This window comes from Aotus nancymaae, unplaced genomic scaffold (assembly GCF_030222135.1).
Source record: "Aotus nancymaae isolate 86718 unplaced genomic scaffold, 86718_ANA_hifiasm-v0.15.2.pri h1tg000012l, whole genome shotgun sequence".
NCBI lineage: Eukaryota > Metazoa > Chordata > Mammalia > Primates > Aotidae > Aotus > Aotus nancymaae.
In genome coordinates this window covers 25,048,132-25,073,821 of record NW_026988423.1, presented here as the reverse complement: position 1 = coordinate 25,073,821, position 25,690 = coordinate 25,048,132, and the positions used below count along the sequence as shown (strand labels likewise).

Here is a 25,690-nt window from a genome sequence, read left to right as displayed (position 1 = left end):
AAGAATTCTAATATGGCCTCCAAGGTTTCCATCCTCTTGTGTAAATACTCTGTATAATCCTATGCCCTTGAGTATGAACATTCTGGAATCTGAATACAATGGGATATCACTCCTATGATTAGGCTCCTACCACATAATTTTGAGATTATAAGAAAGGATACTGTCCTGGCTGGGCTTCACTTCATCAGAGGAGACTTTAAAACAAATCTGTCAGAAAGCCACATTCCTACTGGCCTGGAAGAAAGCAAACATCCACTTCTAAACTGCCTAACAGGGCCATATGGCAGAGGTATCTGTGTTCTCTAGGAGTTGAAACTGGTTCCTAGCCAGCAGCTAGCAAGGTAGGACCTCAGTTATACATTTACAAAGAAATGAACTCTGCTAACAACCAGTGAGCTTAGAATATAACCTTGAGCATCAGATAAGAACTGCAGCTCCAGCTGACGCTATGATCTCAGCCTGGTCAAACTCAGAAGGGAGGATCCTGCTAAACCATAGCCACATCCCACAACAACTGTGAGAAATCTGTGAACTGGTGTGTTTGTGGTATACTGTGTTTACATAAAACTATAAAAACAGGTAACAGGCTGGATATGGTCTGCGGGCCATGGTTTACTGACCCTTAACTCATATACCACAATGAATATGGCTGTTATGTTTTTCCCTGAACAAGCCCATTCTCATGCTTTGACAATATTCTCTTAATAGTGTATATGGTTGTTTCCTGATAAAAACTTCATGGCAATGTGGATTTCCATATCAAGTATTTTAATCCTGACATACATTTGTTATTATTCGCCATTCCAAAATCATTTTTATACCTTCCAGGAATTTGAGAGATAATGTATAGCTTTTAAAAATATTAACACAGGCTGGGCACAGTGGCTCACACCTGTAATCCCAGCACTTTGGGAGGCCGAGGCAGGTGGATCACCTGAGGTCAGGAGATCAAGACCAGCCTGGCCAACATGGTGAAACACTGTCTCTACTAAAAATACAAAAAGTAGCAGGGCATGGTGGCACAAGCCTGTAATCCCAACTACTGGGGAGGCTAAGGCAGGAGAATCACTTGAACCCAGGAGGCAGAGGTTGCAGTGAGCTGAGATCACACCACTGCACTCCAGCCTGGGCAACAGAGCAAGACCTTGTCTCACAAAAAAACAACATTAACACAGATGCAATCTTTGTAAAAGTCTTAGTCAGAATTCCCCCAGTTTATCTGATAATTGATAAAAACTTGCCTTATTTTTTTTTCTTACATGACTCACTCAACTCACTTGCACAAAAGTCTGAAATCGAGAATCCTTTTTCTGACGAGACTTGATCATTTCCAGGGCGAAAGGTTGGTTACTGCAAAAGGTAGCAGCAGCATGTTTCAATTTCTCCTCTCCTGGTCCGCTGAACTGTGCCGAGAATGCAAAGAAAACAAAGGAGAATGGGATACTGAGCTTATACAAGGCCAAAGTGACAGACAACCAGAATCCTTTCAACATTTCAATAAGTACTCTCAAATGACAAAATATACAGAACTGCATATCTATGTAGAATAGCAATGGTTCTGCATTAAAAAGGTCTGACCTTGACATATTCAGACCTTTTCTGATCATATTCCAATATTTTCTGTTTGTTTTTTTTAAGACGGAGTCTCGCTCTGTCACCCAGGCTGGAGTGCAATGGCACAGTCTCAGCTCATTGCAACCTCTGCCTCTTGGGTTCATGTGATTCTCTCACCTCTGCCTCCCAAGTAACTGAGGCTACAGATGTAACCCACCACACCCAGCTAATTTTTGTATTTTTAGTAGAGGCAGGATTTTACCATGTTGGCCAGGCTGTTCTTGAACTCCTGACCTCAGGTTATCTGCCCGCCTTAGACTCCCAAAGTGTTGGGATTTCAGGCGTCAGCCACTGCGCCCAGTCCCAATATTTTCTTTCTTGTAGCCTATCACAACTTATTACCTTTCAGCCTTTGCTACTTGTAAACTGCACAGAAAAGCTGACATTTGGAGAACATAAGACACAAAATGCCTGAAGACTGAGATTAAATTTTCATTTTCATTTTTTGAGACAGAGTCTCACTCTGTGGCCCAGGCTCAAGTGTAGTGGCCCGAACTCAGCTCATTGCAACCTCCGCCTCATGGGTTCAAGTAATTCTCCTGCCTCAGCCTCCCAAGTAGCTGGGACTACAGGTGTGTGCCACCATGCCCATCTAATTTTTTTATATTTTTAGTAGAGACGGGGTTTCACCATGTTGGCCACTCCTGATCTCAAGTGATCTGCCTGCCTTGGCCTCTCAAAGTATTGGGATTACCGGAGTGAGCCACTACACCTGGCCTAAAATTTAATTTTCTTACACCCTAACACCTTTACAACAATTACTCTCTTACCACTCTGGGAAGCAAATCCTTGGTACACTAGCATTTTTTCTTACTCACTATAAAACCCACTACGACCATGGGCAGAGCATAACTTTTCTGGGTTGAAAAAAATTAAATCCCTGCTGTTTCACCTGTGCAGGAGCTGGAGGTGGCTTGGGAGAAATCAGTAAGTTTATGAATTCTTGTGCTAAAAATTATACTTCTCACTAATATTTTTTAATTTGTTAATTTAAGTTTGCATATACCATGATTTTAAGGTTTCTGATGGTTAAACACCTAACAAGTGATTTACTAGAAGGTGCGCTTATAAGTCAAATACATTTTTTTTTTTTTGAGATGGAGTTTCGCTCTGTCACCCAGGCTGGACTGCAGTGGCACAATCTCAGCTCACTGCAACCTCTGCCTCCCAGGTCCAAGCAATTCTCTGCCTCAGCCTCCTGAGCTGTGATTACAGGCGCCCACCACCACACCCGGCTAATTTTTTTTGTATTTTTAGTAGAGATGGTGTTTCACCACTGTGGCCAGGCTGGTCTTCAATTCCTGACCTCATGATCCATCCGCCTCGGCCTCCCAAAGTGCTGGGATTACAGGTGTGAGCCACCGTGCCCGGCCTACATTGTTTTTTAATACTACCTGTATACTTGTAGATAATTGCTTTATGGTTTACAAAGATGTTTTCCATATAATCTTCCATTTAAAGCCATATTCCAAAAAGTTTGTACATAAAGGCATTTTGTAAAATGCCCTTCTGTAGTGCATTTGCAGATAAATTCAGAGTATTTTTTCAAGTAGGACACATACAAAGCAATATTTTAATAGGTCACTCCAATTTTATATTTTTATTCTATGATAAATATGACACTCAACGTGTTTAACAATGAGTCTGGCAGCATTTTTGGCATGTTAGTCAATCAAAGCACCAAACAACTACAAAGAGCAGCTGGGTTTACCAAAGAAAATAATGGCCCCAACCTTAAGCAGTTCTACAGTAGTTTTACAAGCAGTTTAGGTTCAGGTTCCTTGATTTCTGATGGAGTTATATCCTAATAAAACCATCAAAAATTGAAAATATCTTAAGTTGAAAATGCATTTAATACAGTGACCCTACTAAATACCATAGCTTGACCTAGCCTACTTTAAACATGCTCAGAACACTTACATTAGCCTACAGCTGGGCAAAATCATCTGGCAGTACAGTACACTGTAGAGCAGTTGTTTACCCTGTGATCACACAGCTGACCAGAAGCTGTGGCTCAACGCTGCTGCTCAGCATCGAGAGTAACACAACACATATTGCCAAACTCAGGAAAAAATTAAAATTCAAAATTCAAAGTATGGTTTCTACTGAATGTGTATGACTTTCCCACCACTGTAAAGTAAAAAAATCGCTGACGCTGGAACCACAGTAAGTCAAGGATTGTCTGTACATGTAAAGTGATCTTAAGGAAACAATACTGGAAAAATACTCTCCAAAATGACTTTATTTAAAGAGCAAGAGTAAAATCTAAAGGCCTATTTATGATTTTTGCTTTAATGATTTCTGGCCAATGCCTTCTTCTAAATTAACGCTTTGTACGTGACAGTTACAAACCACCATTCTGCTCTTCCTCAACTTTTTTTTAGAGGTACAGGTATACCTCATATTTTTATTGTACTTTGCATATACTGCATTTTTTACAAACTGAAGGTTTGTGGTAACCCTGAGCAAATCTGTTGGTGCCATTTTTCCAAAACCACATGCTCATGTCATGTCTCTGTGCCACATTTTGGTAGTCCTTATAATATTTTAAGCTGTTTCATTTTATTATATCTGTTATGGTGATCAGTGATCAGTCATCTTTGATATTACTATTTATTGTTTTGGGGCACCATGAACTGCACCCACATACAGTGGCAAACCTAATGGATAAATGTTGTGTGTTCTGACCACCCTGCCAACTGGCCATTCCCCCTTATCTCTTCCCTCTCCTTGGGCCTCCTTATTCTGAGACACAATATGAATTTAGGCCAATTAACAATGGTGCAATGGTCTTTAGGGGTTCAAGTGAAAGGAAAAGTCGCACGTCTCTCACTTGAAATTAAAAGCTAGAAATGATTAAGTTTAGTAACGAAGGGATGTCAAAAGCTGAAACAGGCCAAAAGCTCTTATGCCAAATGGCCAACTTGTGAACACAAAGAAAAAATTCTTGAAGGAAATAAAAGTGCTATTCCAATGAACAAATGAACAAGAGGAAAGTGCAACAGCCTACTGCTGATATGGAGAAAGTTTGAATGGTTTGTATAAAGAAGATGAAACCAGCTATAATATTTCCTTAAGCCAAAGCCTAACACAAAGCAAGCCCCCAATTCTCTTCAATTCTATGAAGGCTGAGAGGTAAGGAAGCTGCAGAAGAATTTAAAGGTAGTAGAGGTAGATTGATGAGATTTAAGAAAAGAAGTTGTCTCCATAAGAAGTACAAAGTGACGCTGCAAGTGCTGATATAACAGTAGAAGCTATAGTAAGTTATCCAGAAGACGTACCTGAGATAGTTGATTACAATGGCTACACTAAACAACAGATTTTCAATGTGGATGAAACAACTTTCTATTGAAAGAAAATGCCATCTAGGACTTTCATAGCTAGAGAGGAGAAATCAATGCCTGACTTCAACTTGTCAAAAGGAAGGCCAGCACTCTTGTTAGGGACTTTAAATTGAAGCCAATGATTATTTACCATTCTGAAATTCCTGGGACTCTTAAGAATAATACTAAATCTACTCTGCCTGTGCTCTATAAATGAAACAATAAAGCCTAGATGACAGCACATCTGGTAAGACCTACTGCTCAGAAGAAAAAGTTATTTTAAAAATATTACTGCCCATTGATAATACACGTGGTCACTTAAAGACTTCTTCTGATAGAGATGCACACGGAGATTAATGTTATTTTCAGGCCTGCAAACACAATATCCATTCTGTAGCTCATGGATCAAGGAGTAATTTTGACTTTCAAGTCTTATTATTGATTATTTAAGCTGCCATAATAGTGATTCTGCTGATGGATCTGGGCAAAGCAAACCGAAAGCCTTCTGAAACAAATTCAACATTCTAGATGCCATTAAGAATGTTCATGATTCACAGGAGGAGGTCAAAATATCAATATTAACAGGAGTTTGGAAGAAGTTGATTCCAACCCTCTTAGGTGACTTTGAGGGGTTCAAGACTTCAGTGTAAGAAGTAACTGCAAAAAAAACTACGATTAGAGTGGAGCCTTAAGATGTGACTGAATCCTTGCAATTTCATGGTATGACTTTAATGGATAAGGGGTTGCTTCTTGCAGATGAGCAAAAAAGGTGGTTTCTTGAAATGGACTCTACTGCTTGACCTTTTTCAGCTTTACATTAACTTTGCAAAATGGGTGAGTTTGCATATTTGGAAAGGTTAGTTACTTAACCTTGAATGTGACCATCAAGTGTCCATAAAAGTATTTTTTAAAACCAGAAAATTTCCTTACCCACGTAAGCAAATCTTCCCCAATCTGATCGATAACGGAGGTCTCATTCCTCTTTCGAACAGCCTTCATTTGTTCATTCAACCCAACTAAAGATTAAAAATAGAAAAATATTAGTAATACACTAAGTGTAGACAGAATTACTGGTAATACAGTGTAGCTAATTTTTTTTTTTAAAGATAATTTTCACAGTAGTATAGCTGCTTCTAATCTCCTTAAATATAAATCTGGACATAGTGATTATACATCTAGATATTATAAGCTCTATCTGAAAAACAGGTGCTAAACAAAACACATTTTTGGAAACTAGCACATTACATACATGGTAGTTGCATCAAATATTTATTTAACCTCAAGACTTCATCTATAATCATGCTCAAAAAGAACTTGAATTTATACAGTACAAGTAATTCTGTTCACTGATCCTCTCAAAATGTGTTAAGTTTACAGGAAATGGAGGTAATCAAGCCTGCACTTGTCAATGCATGCCTGTGAAACCTAAGATTACCCACAAGGAATACAAGGTATCAGTTTGGTTAACAGGTGTTTATAGGTAGTGATGACATGAAAAAGAAAGATCGAAAATTAAGGGTCATAGAGAAATAGTGACCTATAAACCAGAGGAACATCATATTACTGTCCACAAAAGTCCAAGATGACTTCAACCAAGAAATGTCAACAAGGTAGAATTTTTATATACTTATTCCAAGTGTTACAAGCAACAAAACAATAAAACAATTCCTGAGGCCAGGCACAGTGGCTCATGCCTGTAATCCCAGCAATTTGGGAGGACGAGGCAGGCGGGTGGATCACTTAAGGCCAGGAGGCCAGCCTGGCCAACATGGTGAAACCTGTCTCTATGAAAAATACAAAAATGAGCTGGGTGTGGTGGTGCATGCCTGTAATCCCAGCTACTCAGGTGGCTGAGGTGGGAGGATCCCTTAAACCCAGGAGGGAGAGGTTGTAATGAGCCAAGATCACACCACTGCACTCCAGCTTGGGCAACAGAGCGAGACTGTCTCAAAAAAATAAAAACAATTCCTGAAAATTATCCATGTGATTATATACCATATACTACTATTTAAAAAATACATTTTTACATATATTATTATATTGGATATATATATATTTAAATATCTCTCTATATATATAGTATATATACTATAATTGACAGGAAATTTTCAAGGGTGATTTTGACTATTCATGTTTTTCACCTTAGGCACTGACTTTAGACTGGAAGCCCTATGTTGACACATTATATATGAAAGACTGATTGTGAGGAAAAGGATCTAGTAAAAGGTCCAATCATTCCTTTATGTATGTTACATTCTCACATAAAATTTCAGGAATACTAACGTGGGTACATTTTCAAAATTTTATGCTCACAATCTTTTCTCTATTGGAAATGTTAGGGGCAAAGATCAGAGTAATTTCTCTTACTATGAAGTTGAAGAATATCTTCCAAGTTTGAAAAAATTTTCCGTAGCTCTGAGGGTGACAGAATTCCTTCTCTGGACACTCGCTGATAAAACACTTGATCAAGAACCTTCAGTGTTCGAACATGAGCTCTTTCAGTGTAGAACAATTCTGAGCAGGAAAGAGATAATGAAATGTTGCCTTACTTAGAACAATTTCATGGGATCAATCATGGTCTTTAGCTGGAGTGAAGTAGCAAATGAATTATATAATAAATTATTTAAAATTTAGAAAGGATGAAATGTCTCAGAAGTCATTCTGACTCCAATAAATTCTCCTACATACTGGCTGTGAGAGTTAATACTAACAAATAAAAAATATCATTCAAAACTATTCTTTTTAGTGTATCCCCAAACTCATCCATCTGTATACAGTAACGCCCACCTATCACAACTCTATCATTAGAAAACTGTAAGCCCCAACATCATATAGTCTTGAACTTGAGCCCTCTTAAGAAATAATAGTACTTTTGGTTACCTAATTTGCCTATAAACACTCATTTCTGGGGTCAGACTTACAATTTTATTATGTCTTAGTGTCAGAGACAAGATATTTATTCAAATCACATGCTAAGGATAGTAAAGGGTACAACATCCATTCCACACATTTATCACACACATGCTAGAGTAAATAAAGAACACTGCACTTGGATACAGAAAGACCTGAAACAAAATTTTTTCCTTATAAATTATCAGCTGTATGAGCTTGATGAATTCAATCCCCCTGGGCCTTACCTTCCTCGTTTAAAATATATGCAGAAAAATAACTTGGTTGTTACAATGATTTTTCAACTTAAAGATCTATAATGCTATGAATCTTAAATATCTTAAAGACTAAACACGTTTTCCTTTTAAATTATCGATAAGAATCACAGAAGCATTTGCATTTTAAGTTCAAGGATTATCTGTCCAGCTTAATTTCCTCTTTGTTTAAAAGAAAAGGCTAGGAACTTTGAAGCAAAATACGAGGCTGAGAGATTTACTTTTCTCTGACAAAACTCAGTATTTGTAAACAACAACAAATTGATTACACTCACCATTAATCACTTCCTGTCTCTTGATCTCACAAGGTTTTAGTCCCAATAACACTTCTCGACTAACAAGCTGCTGCCAGTTGGGCGGATCTGTCTCTAAGTCATTTTCAAATTGTTCATCCTCACTTTGACTTTCTCCAAAAGCTACACTGTCAAACCTATGAAGAAAAACGGTGAATTCAATTTGAGGACTTCAGGTGGACAATGGGAAACAGCCCAAGTCTTTACATTACAATAAATTCTAATCAGATTCCTGAATCGGACTTAGCACAGAGCCTGAAATTTCATCCTCTCCTACAAATGGCTGTCTTACATATACTTTAAAATACAGCTTTTGAATGACTGGTGTTTCTTAAGAGCTTTCTTTTAAACTATGTAACAGATTTGTATATAGGGTTTCTTTTCTTTTAAAATAAAACTTGAGAGGGCAAAACATTATGTTTCTTAAAATGTGCATTTATTGAAAGCTGCTTGGGATTTACTTACTTTCGAAAGGGCTTTGGAGTCCCATGTTCAGTCACCCTAAAACAATGGAGAGGAAAGAGTAATATGAAAACAAAATGGTGATCAAGAGATCTATACCAAAGACACTCAAAGCTAGGTTACACTTCAACAGCTTGATAAATAATTCTTTGGGATATCGTAATAATTTAATATAAAATAAATAGAAGAAAATTTGAGTACCTTTCTAAATTTCAGTAACAAGTTCTGAAATGGTGTTTTAGTTTTCTTTTTTCACCCAACTTATTTATTTATTTTATTTTATTTTTTACAGTTTGAAGTGGGGGGCTCACTCAAACTCCTGAGTTCAAGTGACTGATTCTCCTGCCTCAGCCTCTCAAGTAGCTGGGATTACAGGTGCATACCACCATGCCAGGCTTTAGTGCTAGAACGCTACAGAAGTATAGAAATAGTATATATTTTATAGGTAATGCGCTAAGCCTCTGTAAGATATCACTGAATTACCTTTCTACTTCACATTCCTCCTCCTGCACTTGGTCTAATGGAGGTGTTGGGAAATCAAAGACAGTATTGAGAGTACGAGGTGTGCCATCTAAGGTGTCTCCAGGTGCTGGTGTTTCTCCAACTTGCTTTGATCCTGTAGACAAAAGTCAGACATTTGAAGAGTGTTACCACTTTTAAGTCACTGATCACCAAAAAAATTAGTTCCCAGAAGAGCTTCAACCTAATCCATAGCTACATTCTTATTTAAACAACTGCAGGTTCACTAGAACTAAAAATTTAATATACAAAATTGCAGCGTCCCAGGCTCATGTGATCCTCCCATCTCAGCCTTCTAAGTAGCTGGGCCTACAGTTGTGTAACACCACACCTGGCTCATTTTCAAATTTTTCATAGAGATGGGGTTACGTTATATTGCCCAGGTTAGTCTTGAATTTCTGGGCTCAAGCAATCTTCTTGCCTTGGCTTCCCAAAGTGCTAGGATTATAAGTGTGAGCCACCATGCCGAGTCAGAAAAATCACTTTTAAAATTGCTTCTTAAAAATTAACATAAGAAATAGCGAAGACTCACATAGTGCAGAAGAGTATACGATGAGGAACAACATTCTCCCATCCTATCCTTGTCTATCCCCAGTATCAATTCTTCATGCTTTCAAATGTGAGTTATTATAGTAGTACAACTACAAATAATAACCTCTTTTTCATGATTTATTATCTTTAGGTAATAACTATTTCTTTCCCCGTGAGGATTTTGTTAACTTACACTTTCCACCTTTACTTTCCCCCCATTTCTTCCCAATGTTTAATAGTTTTATCATTACTACTAGCTGGATTATTAGTTACTACCTAAATATAAATGACATATCTATGTTTCTGTTCTATCAAAAAGTACTTCAACACTCTTCCATGTCAGATTAGGTATTCAGTGTCAACATCCTCCCTCCCTCTAATTGTATTTCCTTCCTTCTACCTTTCATTTCTTTCAATTACATTTTTACTTGCATCATTAAAAGAATTTTTTACATTTATATTCTAATCTGCAGCCATAATGAACTATTCCATTTTGGCTGGTAGGGTGATTCTAAAAGTCTGAAAACCAATGAAGAGTGCTTACGACATATATATAGCATCATCTACAACATCCATATATACAGTATTCCTGCTAAATTAAGAAGTATACTAGTTAGGATTATATGTTTTTTCCTACGGGTCCAATGATGCAATCCATAGGCTACTTCAAACAGAACATTTATTACCTCTGCTGCTTCATACTATCCACTGCCGAAGATCCCCCTTTTCTGATCCGTGATGTTCTTGTGTTCCAATCTGGAGCAGCGGCTCCCTTGGCCTGTGACACAACTATCATTTTAGAACTGCCCTTTGCCACTCTCCTGGGTGTTTCCTGGATCTCATGACATATTCTTTCTTAATTCTCTCTCTCATGTTGCTGGAATGTGTATCCTCAAATGATTTTAAAGGGAAGGGTACATTCCGGTTAAACTGTGGATCCTTGTGTATCTGAAAATGTCTTTATTCTTTCTTCATATTTGATGAAGAGCTTGGATGGATATAGGATGCTAAGTTCAAAACCATTTTCCTTCAGGAAGTTGAAGGCATGGCTTTTTTATTTCAGAACCCAGTGTTATGATGAGGCATGTGATGAAGCATAATCCCCATTTTTTTTTCTCTGAAAGCTTTTAGGACTTATCTCTGGTGCACTAAAATTTCAAAGGACGTGTTAGCAATGGATTTTTTAAAAAGCATTCATTATAGATGGTTCTCAGTAGGCCCTTTCTACCTGAAGATGGGTGTTCTTTTTCAACTCTGGGAAACATTCTCCCGTTGTTTAACTATCTCTTCTCCATGTCCTCAGCTGACATTTTTGTGAAAGAGACAGATGTTGGCCCTCTGTAGTGGTTTTCTATATAATTCTTTTCTCTCAAATTTCTATCCTTTCATATTTCTGATGTACACTCTAAAATATTTCCTTGACTTTAATTTTATGGACTTCTCTTTTTTCCTTTAAATACTGACAGTTGTGGTCGTCTGAAAACATATCCACACATTTTTTGATATTTTTCCCCTAAGGGGTGGAGCCTAATTCCTCCCTCCCTGAGTGTGGGCTAGATTTAGAGACTTGCTTCTAACTTGCAGAAGTGACAGAGTGCACCTACAGAGACTGAGTCAGAAAAGACACTGGAGCTTCCTTTTTGCTCTCTTTTTTGGGTTACTCAGGAAAAGATAGCTACTATTTCATGGAACACTCAAGTATCTCTACGGAAAAGTCCATGTGGCAAGAGGCCAAGGGAGTGAGCAAGGAGCTAAGGCCTCCTGCCAACAGCCACCTGAGTGACCATAGAAATGGGCTGCTCATTAAGTTTTCTAATGACTGGCTGATATATCTTGACTGCAACTTTGTGACAGACTCCAACCCAGAACCAACCAGCTAAGCTGCTCTAGAGTTCTTCATCCACCAAAAAGTCAAGATAAATGTTTTTTGTGTTAAGCCATTAAGTTTTGGGGTAATTTATCACACAGAAATTGGTAATATAACAGATGTTACTGTGTTTAATAGTTGTATCAAAAATTTTTTGTCTCTGAATGCTTCTCCTTATTCTTGCTTTATAGAGATAACTTCTTTAATGTCCCCAAGTATACTACCTAAGTTAGAAGTATTTTCTTAAGTTCTTGTCTATTATCAAATTATCTTTTTCTTCTAGGGGACGTTTTTCTGTTTGTTTGTATTCTCTCTTTATGTCACTGTCTGATATGTTTGGCATTATATGTTATCTTACGTCTTGACAACAAGAGTGAGTAACGATGCCTTTATTTAATGATGAAAGTGAGTGGCTGACTTGGGTGCTTTCTCTTGCTGCTATTTAGAAACAGGTCTATTACAGTTGAGAGCTCTCTGAGCACAATGAGTTGCCAGCATGCCTACTGTCAGGCTTTGGGCTCCCAAATGTCCAAGCCATCAACACTGTAGAGGGACTAAAGTCTCCCTACACAATTCACTCAATTATTTTAAAAAAGAGCACATTGTTTTTTCCTTCCAGTCTACAAGTTGACAGAGACTGCACTATAATGAAGGGATTAGAAGCTGCTGACATAACTGTTTTGATTACAGATCTACAATTCATCATTTTCAGCTCTATTTCTTATTCCTGCACTATATAACATATGTGAACTCTGAGCCCAAAGTCTCTCCAGGGTTCCAATGAGCAGATTGGCTTCTATCTTAAACTATTTAAATAAATTATGGGCTCTGACTTTCCTTATGATTTTTCCTTGTGCTTCTTTGTTGTTGTTGTTGTTTTTGAGATAGGGTCTTGTTCTCTCATCCAGGCTGCAGTTCAGTGGTACAAACATAGCTCATTACAGCCTTGCCCTCCTAGGATCAAGTGATTCTCCCACCTCAGTCTCCTGATTACCTAGGACTACAGGCACATGCCATCTGACTAGCTGACTTTTTCATTTTTTGTAGTGTAGAGACAGGGTCTTGTCACATTGCCCTGGCCGGTCCTGAACTCCTAGGCTCAAGCAATTCTCCTGCCTCAGCCTCCCAAAGTTCTGAGATTACAGGAGTGAGCCACCATGCCCACTCCTTTACATTTTATCCATTAAATTACTCTTGCCTGCTTTCAATCTCCCAAGTATTTGTTAAAATCTCTTATTTCTTGATAACATATTCCCTTCCTCTACTTTCTTTCTCTTTATGGTTTCTGTTCATCTGTCACCTACTATGTTTTTATTTTAATGAGTCCTGGGAGCCATGAAATATCAATGCATATACTCAATCTAACATCTTTAGAGTTCCATATTTGACAAAATCCCCAGAATTTTTTCCGAATGTCACCTGTACTTTTTTGCCTTATGTAGAAACCTGCCTATTCCCAGGGGGTTACCTCTTCTGCTACAGCCCTCTGAGACAGAAACTGGTGTTTCTGTCTTACATTGTGTATGTCAGGGTGGAGATGAGATGGATAGCCTTCTTTTCCTCAATATGATTTTTGGACCATTAAATTGTCTTCTTCTTCTTCTTCTTTTTTTTTTTTCTGTTTTGAGATGAGTCTCACTCTGTTGCCCAGGATAGAGTGCAGTGGAGCGACCTTGGCTCACTGCAACCTCTGCCTCCTGGGTTCAAGCGATTCCCCTGCCTCAGCCTTCCAAAGAGTTAGGATTACAGGTGCATGCCACCATGCCCGGCTAATTTTTGGATTTTTAGTAGAGACGGGGTTTCACCATGTTGGTCAGGCTTGTCTCACACTCCTGAGCTCAGGTGATCCACCTGCCTCAGCTTCCCAAAGTGCTGGGATTACAGGCATGAGCCACTGCACCGGACTTGTCTTCTTGTATAATCTCTTATCCCATTGAGGCGCTTATGCTCTGGATATTATCACATGTTCTTCATCCTTACAACATTTATCTAGCAATGCTAAACCTATGGCTCACAGTTTTCCTCTCCATGAAAAAAGTCACACTTGGTAACCTCAAACCCCACGAATATTAAGCTATTCAAATTCCTGGCTCTTTGGCTCCTTGCTGTCTTCATCCCTAGCAGCCTCCTCTATGGCACCTCAGGGACCGCTCCCAGAGCTTCATTCTTGATCATGTCACCACCAGAAATTGAACCACCTCCTGAATCACTGGTATACACAGGCATTCCCTTCTTCAAATAAAACCACCTATTATCTCAGCTCACTTGCTTAAGAAACCAATTAGAACAAGGATGAAGACATGGTAATAAGCCCCTTGCCCAATTATCTACAATAATTACTTCATATCCTTCTTTACTCTTCAAATTCCTTTGCTCTTCTTACTGAACTCTTACTCTCGGTAAATAGTCTTATCCTTTACATACATTCCAAATCTCATCTCCTCTCTCCTCACAACTCTATTCTACTACTTATATATCTTTCCCACATATTCTACCTTTTCTTTCAGCTGGCTTCCTACTAACATTTAAAAATAAAATCTCTAGTTAATCTCAGATTTTTAAAAAGTCTTCTTTAGACACCTACATCTGCCTCTAACTATTGACCAGTTACTGACCTCAATATTCCCTTTACCTTTCCTTGACTGGACTTGGCACAATTTACAACTTTTATATTTGTGACTATCACTCTCAAGAGAGTAAGCTGCATGAGGCAAGCATCTGTGTATAATTATTGCACATTAACATCTGGGACAAAGCTAATGCCTGACAGAGAGCTTAATAAATACTTTTTGGACAAATGAGAACTAAAATTATCATTCAGCATAGATTTATTATTGGTTGTAGCATATTAAAATGTTAAAATTAAACTGGGATTTAGTCTTTATTAAAATAATTTGCCACTCTACTTTTCAGTTACTGTGTTTGTTTTGAAATCTTGATGCTTAGTTGAGCTGAACTATATAGCATTAGCTCACCTGTATCATTGTCTTTCCCTCCTTCCTGGGAAAAAGAGGCCCCTGAAGCTACAGAAGACATGGAATTGGCAGGCAGGTATCCAGTGTCTGTTCCTTCATTTGCTAACCCACTCTGGCGCAACTTGGCAGAGTCCTGAGGTTCAGGACTCACAGATGAGGGTGTGGATAAGTACTTAGGGTGGCGCGCCTTCTGCAGTTCCATGGCTCTGCCAACTGAACAGAAAATGATAGTTAATAGTCTGTTATTGCAAACTAGCTGAAAGGAAAAAACGACAATGTAAAAGAATCTGGAACAATGTCTGAAACGTGGTGGACCCTAAAAATATACATAGTGAATTATTATACAGAGAAACATACAGACAGATGAAGGAAGGAAGAAGAGAAGAGAAAAAGGGAGAGGAAGGTAGAGGAGAAAGATGGGGAGATGGAGGAGGGATGAGGATGAGGCAGTAAGATGTAGGTGAGGAAGAGGAGGATGTAGGGAAAGAAGAAGAGTCATGAGAAAAGGAAATAAGAAGAGCAATGATGGACAGAGGGAAGAGGAATGCTGAGAGACAGACATGGAGCTTTGTTCATCTGTAAGAATGAAGATGAAGTCCTTTATTTTTGTGAGTTCTTAGTAAGCTGCCACCCCAATTCTCCCCCAACACTCACAACTTCATCATCACAATGTGCCTCAAAGATCATCCAGACCAATCCCCATCCTGCTAATTATCCTGTTCACAAAGTCACCACAAGAAGCCAAAGATTCCCACTATGGTCTTCATCCTCCATAGCATTCTACACCTTCACACAGCTCTTTATACCACCTTCCCTAATTCCTCAAATTCTTCTTTTGTATCCCTTGGAACTCATGGATAGCATCTGTGAAATCCACCATCTCTTTAACTTTCTCTGAAAATTTCCCACCTTCTCCATGTTTCTCAACAAGGGGCACTACTGGCATTTGAGTAAGGACTCCTCATTGTGTGGGACATTCACTATCACAGTTCCACTCCCACCACCCTACCATGCCAATATCTTTTTTTTATTGAGACAGTGTCTCACTTTGTCACATAGGCTAGAGTTTAGTGGTGAGATGATGGCTCACAGCAGCCTTGACTCCCCAGACTAACACAATCCTCCTACCTCAGCCTCCCAAGTAGCTTGGACTACATACATACACCATGATACCCAGCTCATTTTGGTGGTGGTGGTTGTTTTTGTAGAGGAGGGTCTCTCTATGTTGCCTAGGCTGGTCTCGAACTCCCAGCTCAAATGATCCTCCCACCTCGGCCTCGCAAACTGTTGAAATTACAGACAAGAGCCACTGCACCTGGCTTCAGTGTTTTCAAATGTGGTACTGCCTGAGATAAGAACCATCACATGACCCCTTCCCATGGTACCACCATCCCTATTTCTCCTGCAGCCATCCCAAGTGGGCTGATCTCTCTTCATTGGGCCTGAGGCAGAAGGAAAATCAGAAAATAAAGTGGAGATGTGGAGAAATTTTAGAAGTAAGGAGACTAAGTAAGTATGTATAAAGAGACTAAACAGTGTGGTGGAGAGTTATATACACACTTTTTTTTTTTTAATTTAATGAACACAAGTTGAAAGCAAACAGAATCAGAAGAGGTAAGTAAACTATGTTATGGACAATTATGTAGCAAGATAGGGGGTACTCAGTTCAGAAATAATGCTGAACGGAAACAAGGCATATTAAGAGTTCAGCAACATCATCTTAACAACTCCTTTCTCCAGAAAGTCGTTCTAGCCAAGAAGCCTCTGATATAAAGAGGGTCTGGAATAGTGAAAACATAGCACTTCAAATGTCAACATACTTGCACTGTTGTCATGACGGCTTGGTCTCCGTGGGGGTCCCAGGATACTGGGGAATCCTCTTCGCTTCCCTTTTTCTTCCCCTTCTTTATCTTTCTTCATACTTTGCTAGAGTTGAAGTACAAAAAATAAGAGATATGTAACAGAGTAAATTTCTTTTGCTATTTTCATAGTGTAATGCTAATGGTTAGCTCAAAAAAATTGTTAAATGTAAATGAAAATCCGTGCATATATATGCACATACACAGAGTGCTCATTAAAAGTTCGCACAGTACTGTGTACACCTCAAACTCAAGATGTTATGACTTTATCACTGACAGTTGGAAAAATCAAAGGGTAGTTTTATAGCACATTTACCAGGAACTTACTCTATTAAGAATTCATTCATCTATTCAACAAATATTTACTAAGTGTTATACTAACAGTTGAGAATACAATAATAAAGAAGGTCCTCGTATTCATACAGCTTTCCAATCTAATAAACTCTAAACAAAAACACAAATAATTAAAAACTGACAGAATACTGCCACTAAAGATGTTGATGAAAATTATATGACAACATAGGGGTAATTAGTTCAGGCAAAGTAAAAGTATAAGGCATGAACAGAATCAGAAATAGCACTCTTTGTAAACTGCTAATTTCACTTTTTACATTGTCTAATATTAGTTTATATGTCTGGATTTCTCACTAGATTTTGAGTTTCTTGAGAACAGAAATAATCTCTTATACATGTTGGTATAACTAGCATTAATTTGCTGATTAAGTAAATACTAAGACAATGGAAGACACTGCAACCAGATGTAAAGAAGCCCTAAGGCCTAAACATGCTATTACATTATTTCAGTCTTACCTTGATTTTTGGAAGAAATCCAATCCGACCCCGCTTGTGCTCCAAATTTCGAGGCTCTTTCACTTTTACTCCTAAATGCTTCATATACATGAGAATAACATACTGCATGGTGGAACTGGAGGAGAAAGAATGAAGTAAATAAGACTTCTGAGAAGGGAGGGCTGGTAGAATAAAGACATCAAATGATTTCCAAAACCCCAAGCTTGAAATTATTGAAATTAATCAAACAAAAACTATACAACTATCTAGTCATTGCACAGAGAAAAGAATTCTACTCAGGACAACAGTAGAATATTAGTCAAATAACACACAAGCCACCAGAGGGAGACCACAATCTTTATTTATAAGTTAAAAGAAATAAATTGTAATTTAGGGCTGAAAGGAAAAAATATAGCTTATTTTTTTCTTAAAATTCTTGGGGAAAAAAAAACAATTATGTTACCTCTTATCTTCCTCTACAGCCTGAGCAGTCATCCTAAAAAAAAAAAGTTTAAAAATGAAATATAGAAGTTTAATTTAATTATTTATTTATTTTTTGAGACAGAGTCTCACTCTGCTGCCTAGGCTGGAGTGCAATGGCATGATCTTGGCTCACTGACACCTCCACCTCCCAGGTGCAAGTGATTTTTATGCCTCAGCCTCCTGAACTAGCTGAGATTACAGGCATGCGCCACCATGCCTGGCTAATTTTTGGGTTTTTAGTAGAGATGGGGTTTCACCATGTTGGCCAGCCTGGTCCTGAACTCTTGGCCTTAAGTAATCTGCCCACTCAGCCTCCCAGAGTGCTGGGATTACAGGCGTGAGCCACCATGTTTGGCCTTAAAAATTGTTATTAACTCAGACATCTGAAACAACAGAACAGAGTCAAATGCTTTGGGCCACACCCTAGAATACCAAAATAACCCTAATCCCCTAAAGAACCACATGTGTTTCACCCTCATGTCACCTACTGTACATGTTTCCTAGCAAGAAATATGTCCAAGGCCCATACACTGAAAATAATGAAAGTAATCAACCTGTTTTTGATCACTGATTAGAAATTTTAAAGTTACCCATTTACCAACACCCAGAAAAAGGAATACAGACATTTCCCTAAAATATCAGAAAAAAGAAAAACAAAATTCCAGTTTCTCAAGTACTATGACAAAATAAACGGCTCCACATACACAAGCTGACAGCCTTTCTAAATGTGCCCAAAGGGTACTTCAAGCATAAGTAGCATCTCAACAGAGAAGGCGTTTCCACATATACTTCCATTACTTACAATACTTCTTCAATTTTGGCCACAATCTGTTCTGCACATGTCCGCTCCTTCTCCAAAGTTAACCGGTCCTTGTCTCGCTCTGCATCAAGTTTAGTCAGCTCACTTTCAGCCAATGTCAATCCCATACTACGTTTCTGCCTAAAGTAAACAAGAGAAGTTTCCTGAGGTAGCCTAAAGAAAAACTACCTCACCCTGGAACATTTCAAACCATTCCATAGCTATGGTTTCTAGAAACAGACAAAATTTCCACTTATGGGTTCATGTCGTCTAGGATACTAGAGGGAGAAAAACTCTAGGGGCAATGACTCCAAGAACACATATAATATCTTACAGGAACACATTTAGCATAGACATGGCACTGAGTTCAGATACTGAAAGTGCCCGGTATGGAGAATCTGGACTTTTAGTTCCACTCTAACCCTTTGGCTCCAGATGTTCATTATGTTTTAATAACAATAAGATTATATGGTTTATCTAGTGCTAAGCTAAGTATTTAATGTGTAACTTTCTCTTACCTAAAAAAATTAATTTAGAATCATCATATCAAATTCTATCTACCACTATGCTTACCGAAAGTCTTCTAAGTGCCTTTGAACTTCTGGATGGACTCTTTCTTGCATAGTTTGGATATAGTGGCGATGTAGATCCTCAGGAATGAGCTCAGGTCTTCTCTTTTCTTCATAAATGAAAGAAATTATGTTATCTAAAGATATGTTCTGGGCAACATACAATTGGCATATATTAATGGCAACATATATTAATGGCAACATATCATAGCATTGATATGTTATGTTCCATAACTTGGAACATGCCAAAGGGAAGTTCTTCAAGGCAGTTCATGTATTTCATCTCAGAATTTTGATTTAATTTATTCTCTTATTTATTTATTTATTTTGAGATGGAGTTTTGCTCTTGTCACTCAGGCTGGAGTATAATGGTGCAATCTCAGCTCACTGCAACCTCTGCCTCCTGAGTTCAAATGACTGTCCTGCCTCAGCCTCCCAAGTGGCTGGGATTACAGGCATACACCATCATGCCAGCTAATTTTTGTATTTTCAGTAGCGACAGGGTTTCACCATGTTGGCCACACTAGTCTCAAACTCCTGACCTCAATAATCCACCCACCTTGGCCGCCCTAAGTGCTGAGACTGCAGGCATAAGCTACTGTGCCAGGCCTCAAATGTATTATAGACTCTTCTGTTGTGATTCAGTCAACTAGTCACCATGTGACAGATAAAACCTTTACAGATGAGCTGAGCTATAGATCAATTAAGATGTACTTCTCCAGGACATTAGTGCTCCAAACTTACCTAGATCTACAGACATTTCATCAGGAACAGAAACTTTCAGGTGCTAAAATGAAATGCAAACAAAAGGTGTAACAACACTAAAGATATTTCAAGATGTCACAAGTACTTGTATAAAGTAAAGGGATACAGCTTGGATACCCATTCTATAAGCATAATCTCATTCAAGCTCATGTATTCATTCATGTTTCACAGCTCTAAAACATTCTGTTACTTAAATTTGAAAGTAAGCCTTTTTCCCAAGGATCATGCTATAAAGGAAATGTCTATAGTTGTTTCACTTGATTATTGAATGCTTCTGTGACACACTTACCCTAATGAATATATTGGCTTTGGCTTCCTAGAACCATTGGTTAATAATCAGTTATATGTCATTTAGATGAAGATAGGTAAAACCTAAATTATGTGTATATTATCATATGAAAAATGTACTCACATATAGTCATGATTTTTCTTTCCTATATTTGAGATGCTCACCCTGAAGACCATCATATTCCCAATTGTTTTCCTATGTAAAGTTTAAGAATCCTCACAATGTCACACTCCCAGTGAGAAAATACTGAAAGTCAATGTTGAGTTTTTGGAGTTTTAAATCTCCAGTAACCATCTATAGTTCTTGCTACTGAACTAACTAAGGTGACTGTCTTAGAATTTACTTATTCCTAGCTAGGGTTTTTCCTATAATATTTGCATAATAATTGCCAGATTGTTGTTTCCCATCCCCGCTCCCCCAACTACTGGAGGGGAAAACTTTATTATTTTGCATTGAGAGAAAATATCTTAACCTCTTCCTGCTTATTTTGTATTGTATACCTATTTAAGTCATGCAATTCCAGAATTTAAACAAGACCTATGAGATCTGAAGTTTTAAATTTGAAAATAAGTCACTGCTAAAAATTATAAGATCTCTTATATTCATCTGAAGAAAGGTGAAATGGATCTTAAAACTTTCTCTTTAAGTTGACAGGCAGTTGCTCAAATCAACTTTCTTAAAAGCATTTCTAGCTTAAGTGCAAAAAAGTAATAAAAGCTCATTTGTATATGATGGTGTTTATATGAAATAAATATGAGCTGCACCATGAAAGTATAATTAGCAAATTAATCAATCAGGATTCTTCTTATATTTTAATGTTGATATATAGATCATGAGTATCAAAATATAAAGTTTTGATTTAGCTTGGTGCCCTCTTAAATGCAAAATTCAAACATACTTCAATATATTGTCATTTTTTTCAGGAAAGTAAATTATTTTAATAAAAATAACACAATATTTTAAACAATGGGAGTATGATCAGAACCCTAATTCATTTAACACATACCTGAGTAACCCTGCTATGCCCCAGGAACTGTTCAGTGTTAGGGACACCACAGTGAACAAACAGAACAAAAATATATGGCCTAATAAAATGTATATTCAGGGTAGGAGAACAGGAACATAGTCATCCCTCAATATCCACATGGGATATTGGTTCTAGGTACCCCCATAGATACTAAAATCAGTGAACTCTCAAGTCCCTTATATAAAATGGCATTGTATTTGCATATAACCTATGCACATCTTGCTGTATACTTTAAATCTCTAGATTATTTATAATACTTAATACAATGTAAACACTATGTAAATAGTTGTTATACTACATTTTTAACAATTTGTTTCATTTTTTATTGTGATAATGGTTTTTGGTTTTTTCCTTGAATATTTTCAACCATGGTTGGTTGAATCTGTGGACGTGGAAGCTGCAGGTACAGAAGGCTGACAGTATAAACAAGCTAAATAAATAAATACCAGTTCTATGGACAAAAATAACAGAAAAAGTGACAGAAAGTGCAAGGGGTGAGATTTTAAGTAGCCTGGTTAGGAAAGTCACTGAGTAGGTAATTGCATTTAGCAACGTGAAAGTGTACAGACAATTTTGTAAAGGAATACAAAAACAAATGGGGCAGGAGCTGGAGGGAGAAAGAGAGCCAAAATGTTTGTGTGTTCGCTTTTAGAAACGGAAAATAACAATGTTTGCACACTAATGTGAATGATCATCTGTAGAAAATAAAAAACCTATGATGAAGAAGAAGGGAAAATAACTGCTAAAGTAAGGTCTTTGAGTAGATATAAGGAAATACACTGTGGGTAAACTGGGGCAGAGCTAGCCTCAGATGAAAGATGGACAATTGAGGCCAGGTGCAGTGCCTCATGCCTGTAATCCCACCACTTTGAGAGGATGAGGCAGGCAGATTACTTGATCCCAGGAGTTCAAGACCAGCCTGGGTACCATGGTGAAACCCCATCTCTACAAAATAAAAAAATTACCTGGGCATGGTGGTGTGCACTAGTAGTCCTAGCTACTTGGGAGGCTAAGGCAAGAGGATCACTTGAGCCCAGGAGGCAGGGGTTACAGTGAGGCAGAACTGTGCCACTGCACTGCAGCCTGGGCAACAGAGCAAGACTGTCCCAAAAAGAAAAAAAAAAAAAAAATGGACAATCCCTCCATAGAGTAGAGTACATTGTATAGTATAATGGAGGCATTTGATTCATTTGGTAGAAGTTCTCTTCTATATACTTTAAATTTCTCAGAGAAACAAGGTCAAGGTTATCGACTGAGAAAAGACTAGAAAAGGAAGTGATGGGGGTTTTAGGAGAGAAAAAGTATGTAGCAGTCATCTAAGAGAACTGCAAGTGTGGAAGGACTAGAGACCTGCAGCATGATTATCCAGGATGCATGAAGGCCTAAGTGCTATTTACCCATAACAAGACTAGTCATACAACTTACTATTTTAAAAATTTAAACACTTTTAATGACATAATAAAACATTATCACATTTAATTCAGTGTGAGTGAAATCTTTTCTACCACTTTTTAGTTAAACTTATGCTTCCAAACTTCAAAGAGGCCACCCAGAGTTCAGTTATGTAAGTATTATTCCTGGGGTCTTAATATATATGTAATATCATATGTATTCCCTTTTTCATTTCCTTACTCTAATTATACAAATACAAAAAACACACAAATATATCTCTGTGTGTGTGTGTGTGTGTGTGTGTATCCCCTAAAACCTGTGAGAATTCATATGCCAAAACTCATTTAGAAATTATTTTTTAAAAAATAGTTTAGAGTAATCAATAATTGAAATATAATACAGGTGTGAGAAAGCACAATAAAATCCAAAAATATGGGAGGGAAGATTGGCAGCAGGAGGCCAATAATTCCATATACTAAGGCAAAGATTACAACATTAACTTGGCAACTTACTGCTGATCGATCTAGGAAGAACTGATGAAACTCAAGGAAGATGCGACGAGTTTCCTTGGAATTGGTATGTTTATACAGGTCTGAATAGAGATAACAGAGCTGTAGCGGAGAAAGGAATGGAAAAGACAAAATGAGGAACCATGAAAAATATAATTTGCTAGGTCATCATTGAGTAGGAATGTTTGGAATAGGTAGGTCACCATAAACAATGTAGTTATTACTACATAACCAAGTCTTTATAAATAACGTTTTAATTATCTTTCCTATCTGTCTTTACGTGGAGAACTGAAAGAAATCTGCCCAATCATCACATAGAAACGAAAAGTTCTATGGCATATGATATCAACAGAAGAACTCTGAATCTGCTAGACTGTAAAATACATTACCAAGGTGGCAGGGTCAAATTGTGAAACTACATGGTGTAAGAAAACAGCCAAATGAGCCGGACGAGATTTTAGTAATTCAATGCTCTGGAAACAGCTGCACTGTCCATTGATCTAGAGGAAGAAATGATTACGCATCAGTAACTCCGACATATAAATATAAAACGTAAAGTAGGCTCAGTTGAACATAGCTATCCAAATTTCACTTTGATCTCCCTATAAAAAATTCAAGATTTAAAAAATTTCACTAAAATTTATTAACAATAGAAGCTATGGAATCTCTTTCTCTGAACATTAACCATCTCTTGGGGATAGGTTAGAAGAAAGACCACTTAGGGAGAATGGAAGTTTAGGAAATGATTATCAAGGAGCTCAGATGTATACAAATCAGTATGTAAAAAAACCAGTCTAACAACATTTCTAGAAATGCAGTGGAGGCTTTGTGCCCAATCATAAAATAGCTGTTTTTCCTTTTCTTCTGGGCTAATTGAAGAAATGGTGGGAAACGAAGTTGTATGAGTTTAAGTAAGAAAAATCCTAGAATATTTGTATAATCCCTACATAAACTGAACACAGAAAACAATAACGTAAACTAGCACATCAGAATTTTCTTATTCCAAATCATTCTAAAGACCAGCATTACCCAACTATCAAACCAGACAAAGTTATTACAAAAAGAAAAACTACACACCAATATCCCTCATGAACAGAGACGTAAAAAATCCTCAGTAAAATAATGGCAAATTGAAACTGACAATATGTAAGAGGGATAACACATCATGACCAACTGGGGTTCATTCCAGGAATGCAAGACTAGTTTAACATTCTAGTATCAATCAGTGTAACTTACCATATTAATAAATAATCAGAAAAACCACACAATAATCTCATTCAACAAAATTGAACATCCAGTCATGATAAAAACTCTCAGCAAACTAGGAGTATGCCTTAACCTAACAATCGTTAACCTTATAAATAACCTCTAAAAAATACGTATAGCTAACATCATACTTAATGATGAAAGACTGAGTGTTTTCTCCCTAAGATCAGGAATAAGGCAAGCATGTCTTTTCACTCTGATTCAACCTCATACTGAAAGTCCTAGCCAGTGCAATAAAGGCAAGAGTAAGAAATAAAAGATAAACAGATTGAAAATAAAGAGATAAAAATTGTAGACAACATATTTATCTATGTAGAAAACTCCAAAAGACTTATTTTTTAAAGCACCTAGAAATAATAAGTGAATTTAGCAAGATCACAGGATATAAGGACAAGAATCTAGCTAATCATATTCCTTTATACCACCAATGAACTGGGATTTAATTTTTTTTTAAAAATACCATTTTAAGAAATACACTAACCCCAACGAAATGAAGTACTTAAATATAAATTAATAACCTAATTCTCACTGGCTTTAAAAGCAAGGTCATTTCTGTTGGCCAAAGCTAAAATAACCAATTAACCCAAGGGGCTATTGGTTCTTCAGATTTAGCTTCAAATCCTTATGAATGTTACCTTCATCTCCAGAAAGTGTTCATTTTTGCAACAAATCAGACATTGCAGAAAAGTAATAATTTGTTTTTTAGAAAGAAGAAAGTCATCACCTGTTCATGTTCGGTACCAAAATCATCATCTTCTGCTCCAATAATATGAGGTGCTATACGGGTTGAGGGACTTCCGACGAGTGATTGAGTATCCTGGTAACATTCAGAGAAAAGAAACAGAAAAATTATCTGGTGGTCAAATTTAGAAAAGAAGAAAGCCAACTCATCAAAAAGACATGGTTCACTTAAATGGTGAGGTTTCTTTTTGTTTATTTCCTTTGAAGTACTTTATTTTTTCAAAGTAGGGGTTTACAAATTTTCAAAGCCATGAACCACTCTGACAGAGAAAATGATCACAACGATTGTTTTTTCAGGGAAAAAACCATTTCCCTTGGAAGAGTAAATATCCTTTGCTCACTATACGCCTGATTATCTGACTCTAACACTTTCTGTACACTTCCGTAACTTCATTTATTGATTCATACATACCTAGAACTTCTTATAGGAAGAAATAAAGTTGTTTTACATAAA

The 25,690-nt window shown here is 37.4% G+C and overlaps 1 protein-coding gene across 3 annotated transcripts in view; it reads right to left on the bottom strand.

Moving 5' to 3' along the window:
- The window catches only part of ARHGEF12 (Rho guanine nucleotide exchange factor 12), a 151,931-nt gene that overhangs the window by 21,862 nt on the left and 104,379 nt on the right, over nucleotides 1-25,690 (bottom strand). For all 3 annotated transcript variants that reach the window (XM_021671203.2, XM_012470286.3, XM_021671202.2), the window contains 16 exons: nucleotides 25,220-25,312; nucleotides 23,619-23,729; nucleotides 23,233-23,331; nucleotides 19,992-20,034; nucleotides 19,252-19,357; nucleotides 18,682-18,819; nucleotides 17,860-17,892; nucleotides 17,418-17,532; nucleotides 16,569-16,674; nucleotides 14,749-14,961; nucleotides 9,340-9,472; nucleotides 8,860-8,895; nucleotides 8,377-8,531; nucleotides 7,305-7,451; nucleotides 5,868-5,953; nucleotides 1,278-1,403 (listed from right to left, as the gene is read on the bottom strand). In XM_021671203.2, coding sequence (XP_021526878.1) covers nucleotides 1,278-1,403; nucleotides 5,868-5,953; nucleotides 7,305-7,451; nucleotides 8,377-8,531; nucleotides 8,860-8,895; nucleotides 9,340-9,472; nucleotides 14,749-14,961; nucleotides 16,569-16,674; nucleotides 17,418-17,532; nucleotides 17,860-17,892; nucleotides 18,682-18,819; nucleotides 19,252-19,357; nucleotides 19,992-20,034; nucleotides 23,233-23,331; nucleotides 23,619-23,729; nucleotides 25,220-25,312 — 1,740 coding nt within the window. The remainder of the gene's footprint in view (nucleotides 1-1,277; nucleotides 1,404-5,867; nucleotides 5,954-7,304; nucleotides 7,452-8,376; nucleotides 8,532-8,859; nucleotides 8,896-9,339; nucleotides 9,473-14,748; nucleotides 14,962-16,568; nucleotides 16,675-17,417; nucleotides 17,533-17,859; nucleotides 17,893-18,681; nucleotides 18,820-19,251; nucleotides 19,358-19,991; nucleotides 20,035-23,232; nucleotides 23,332-23,618; nucleotides 23,730-25,219; nucleotides 25,313-25,690) is intronic.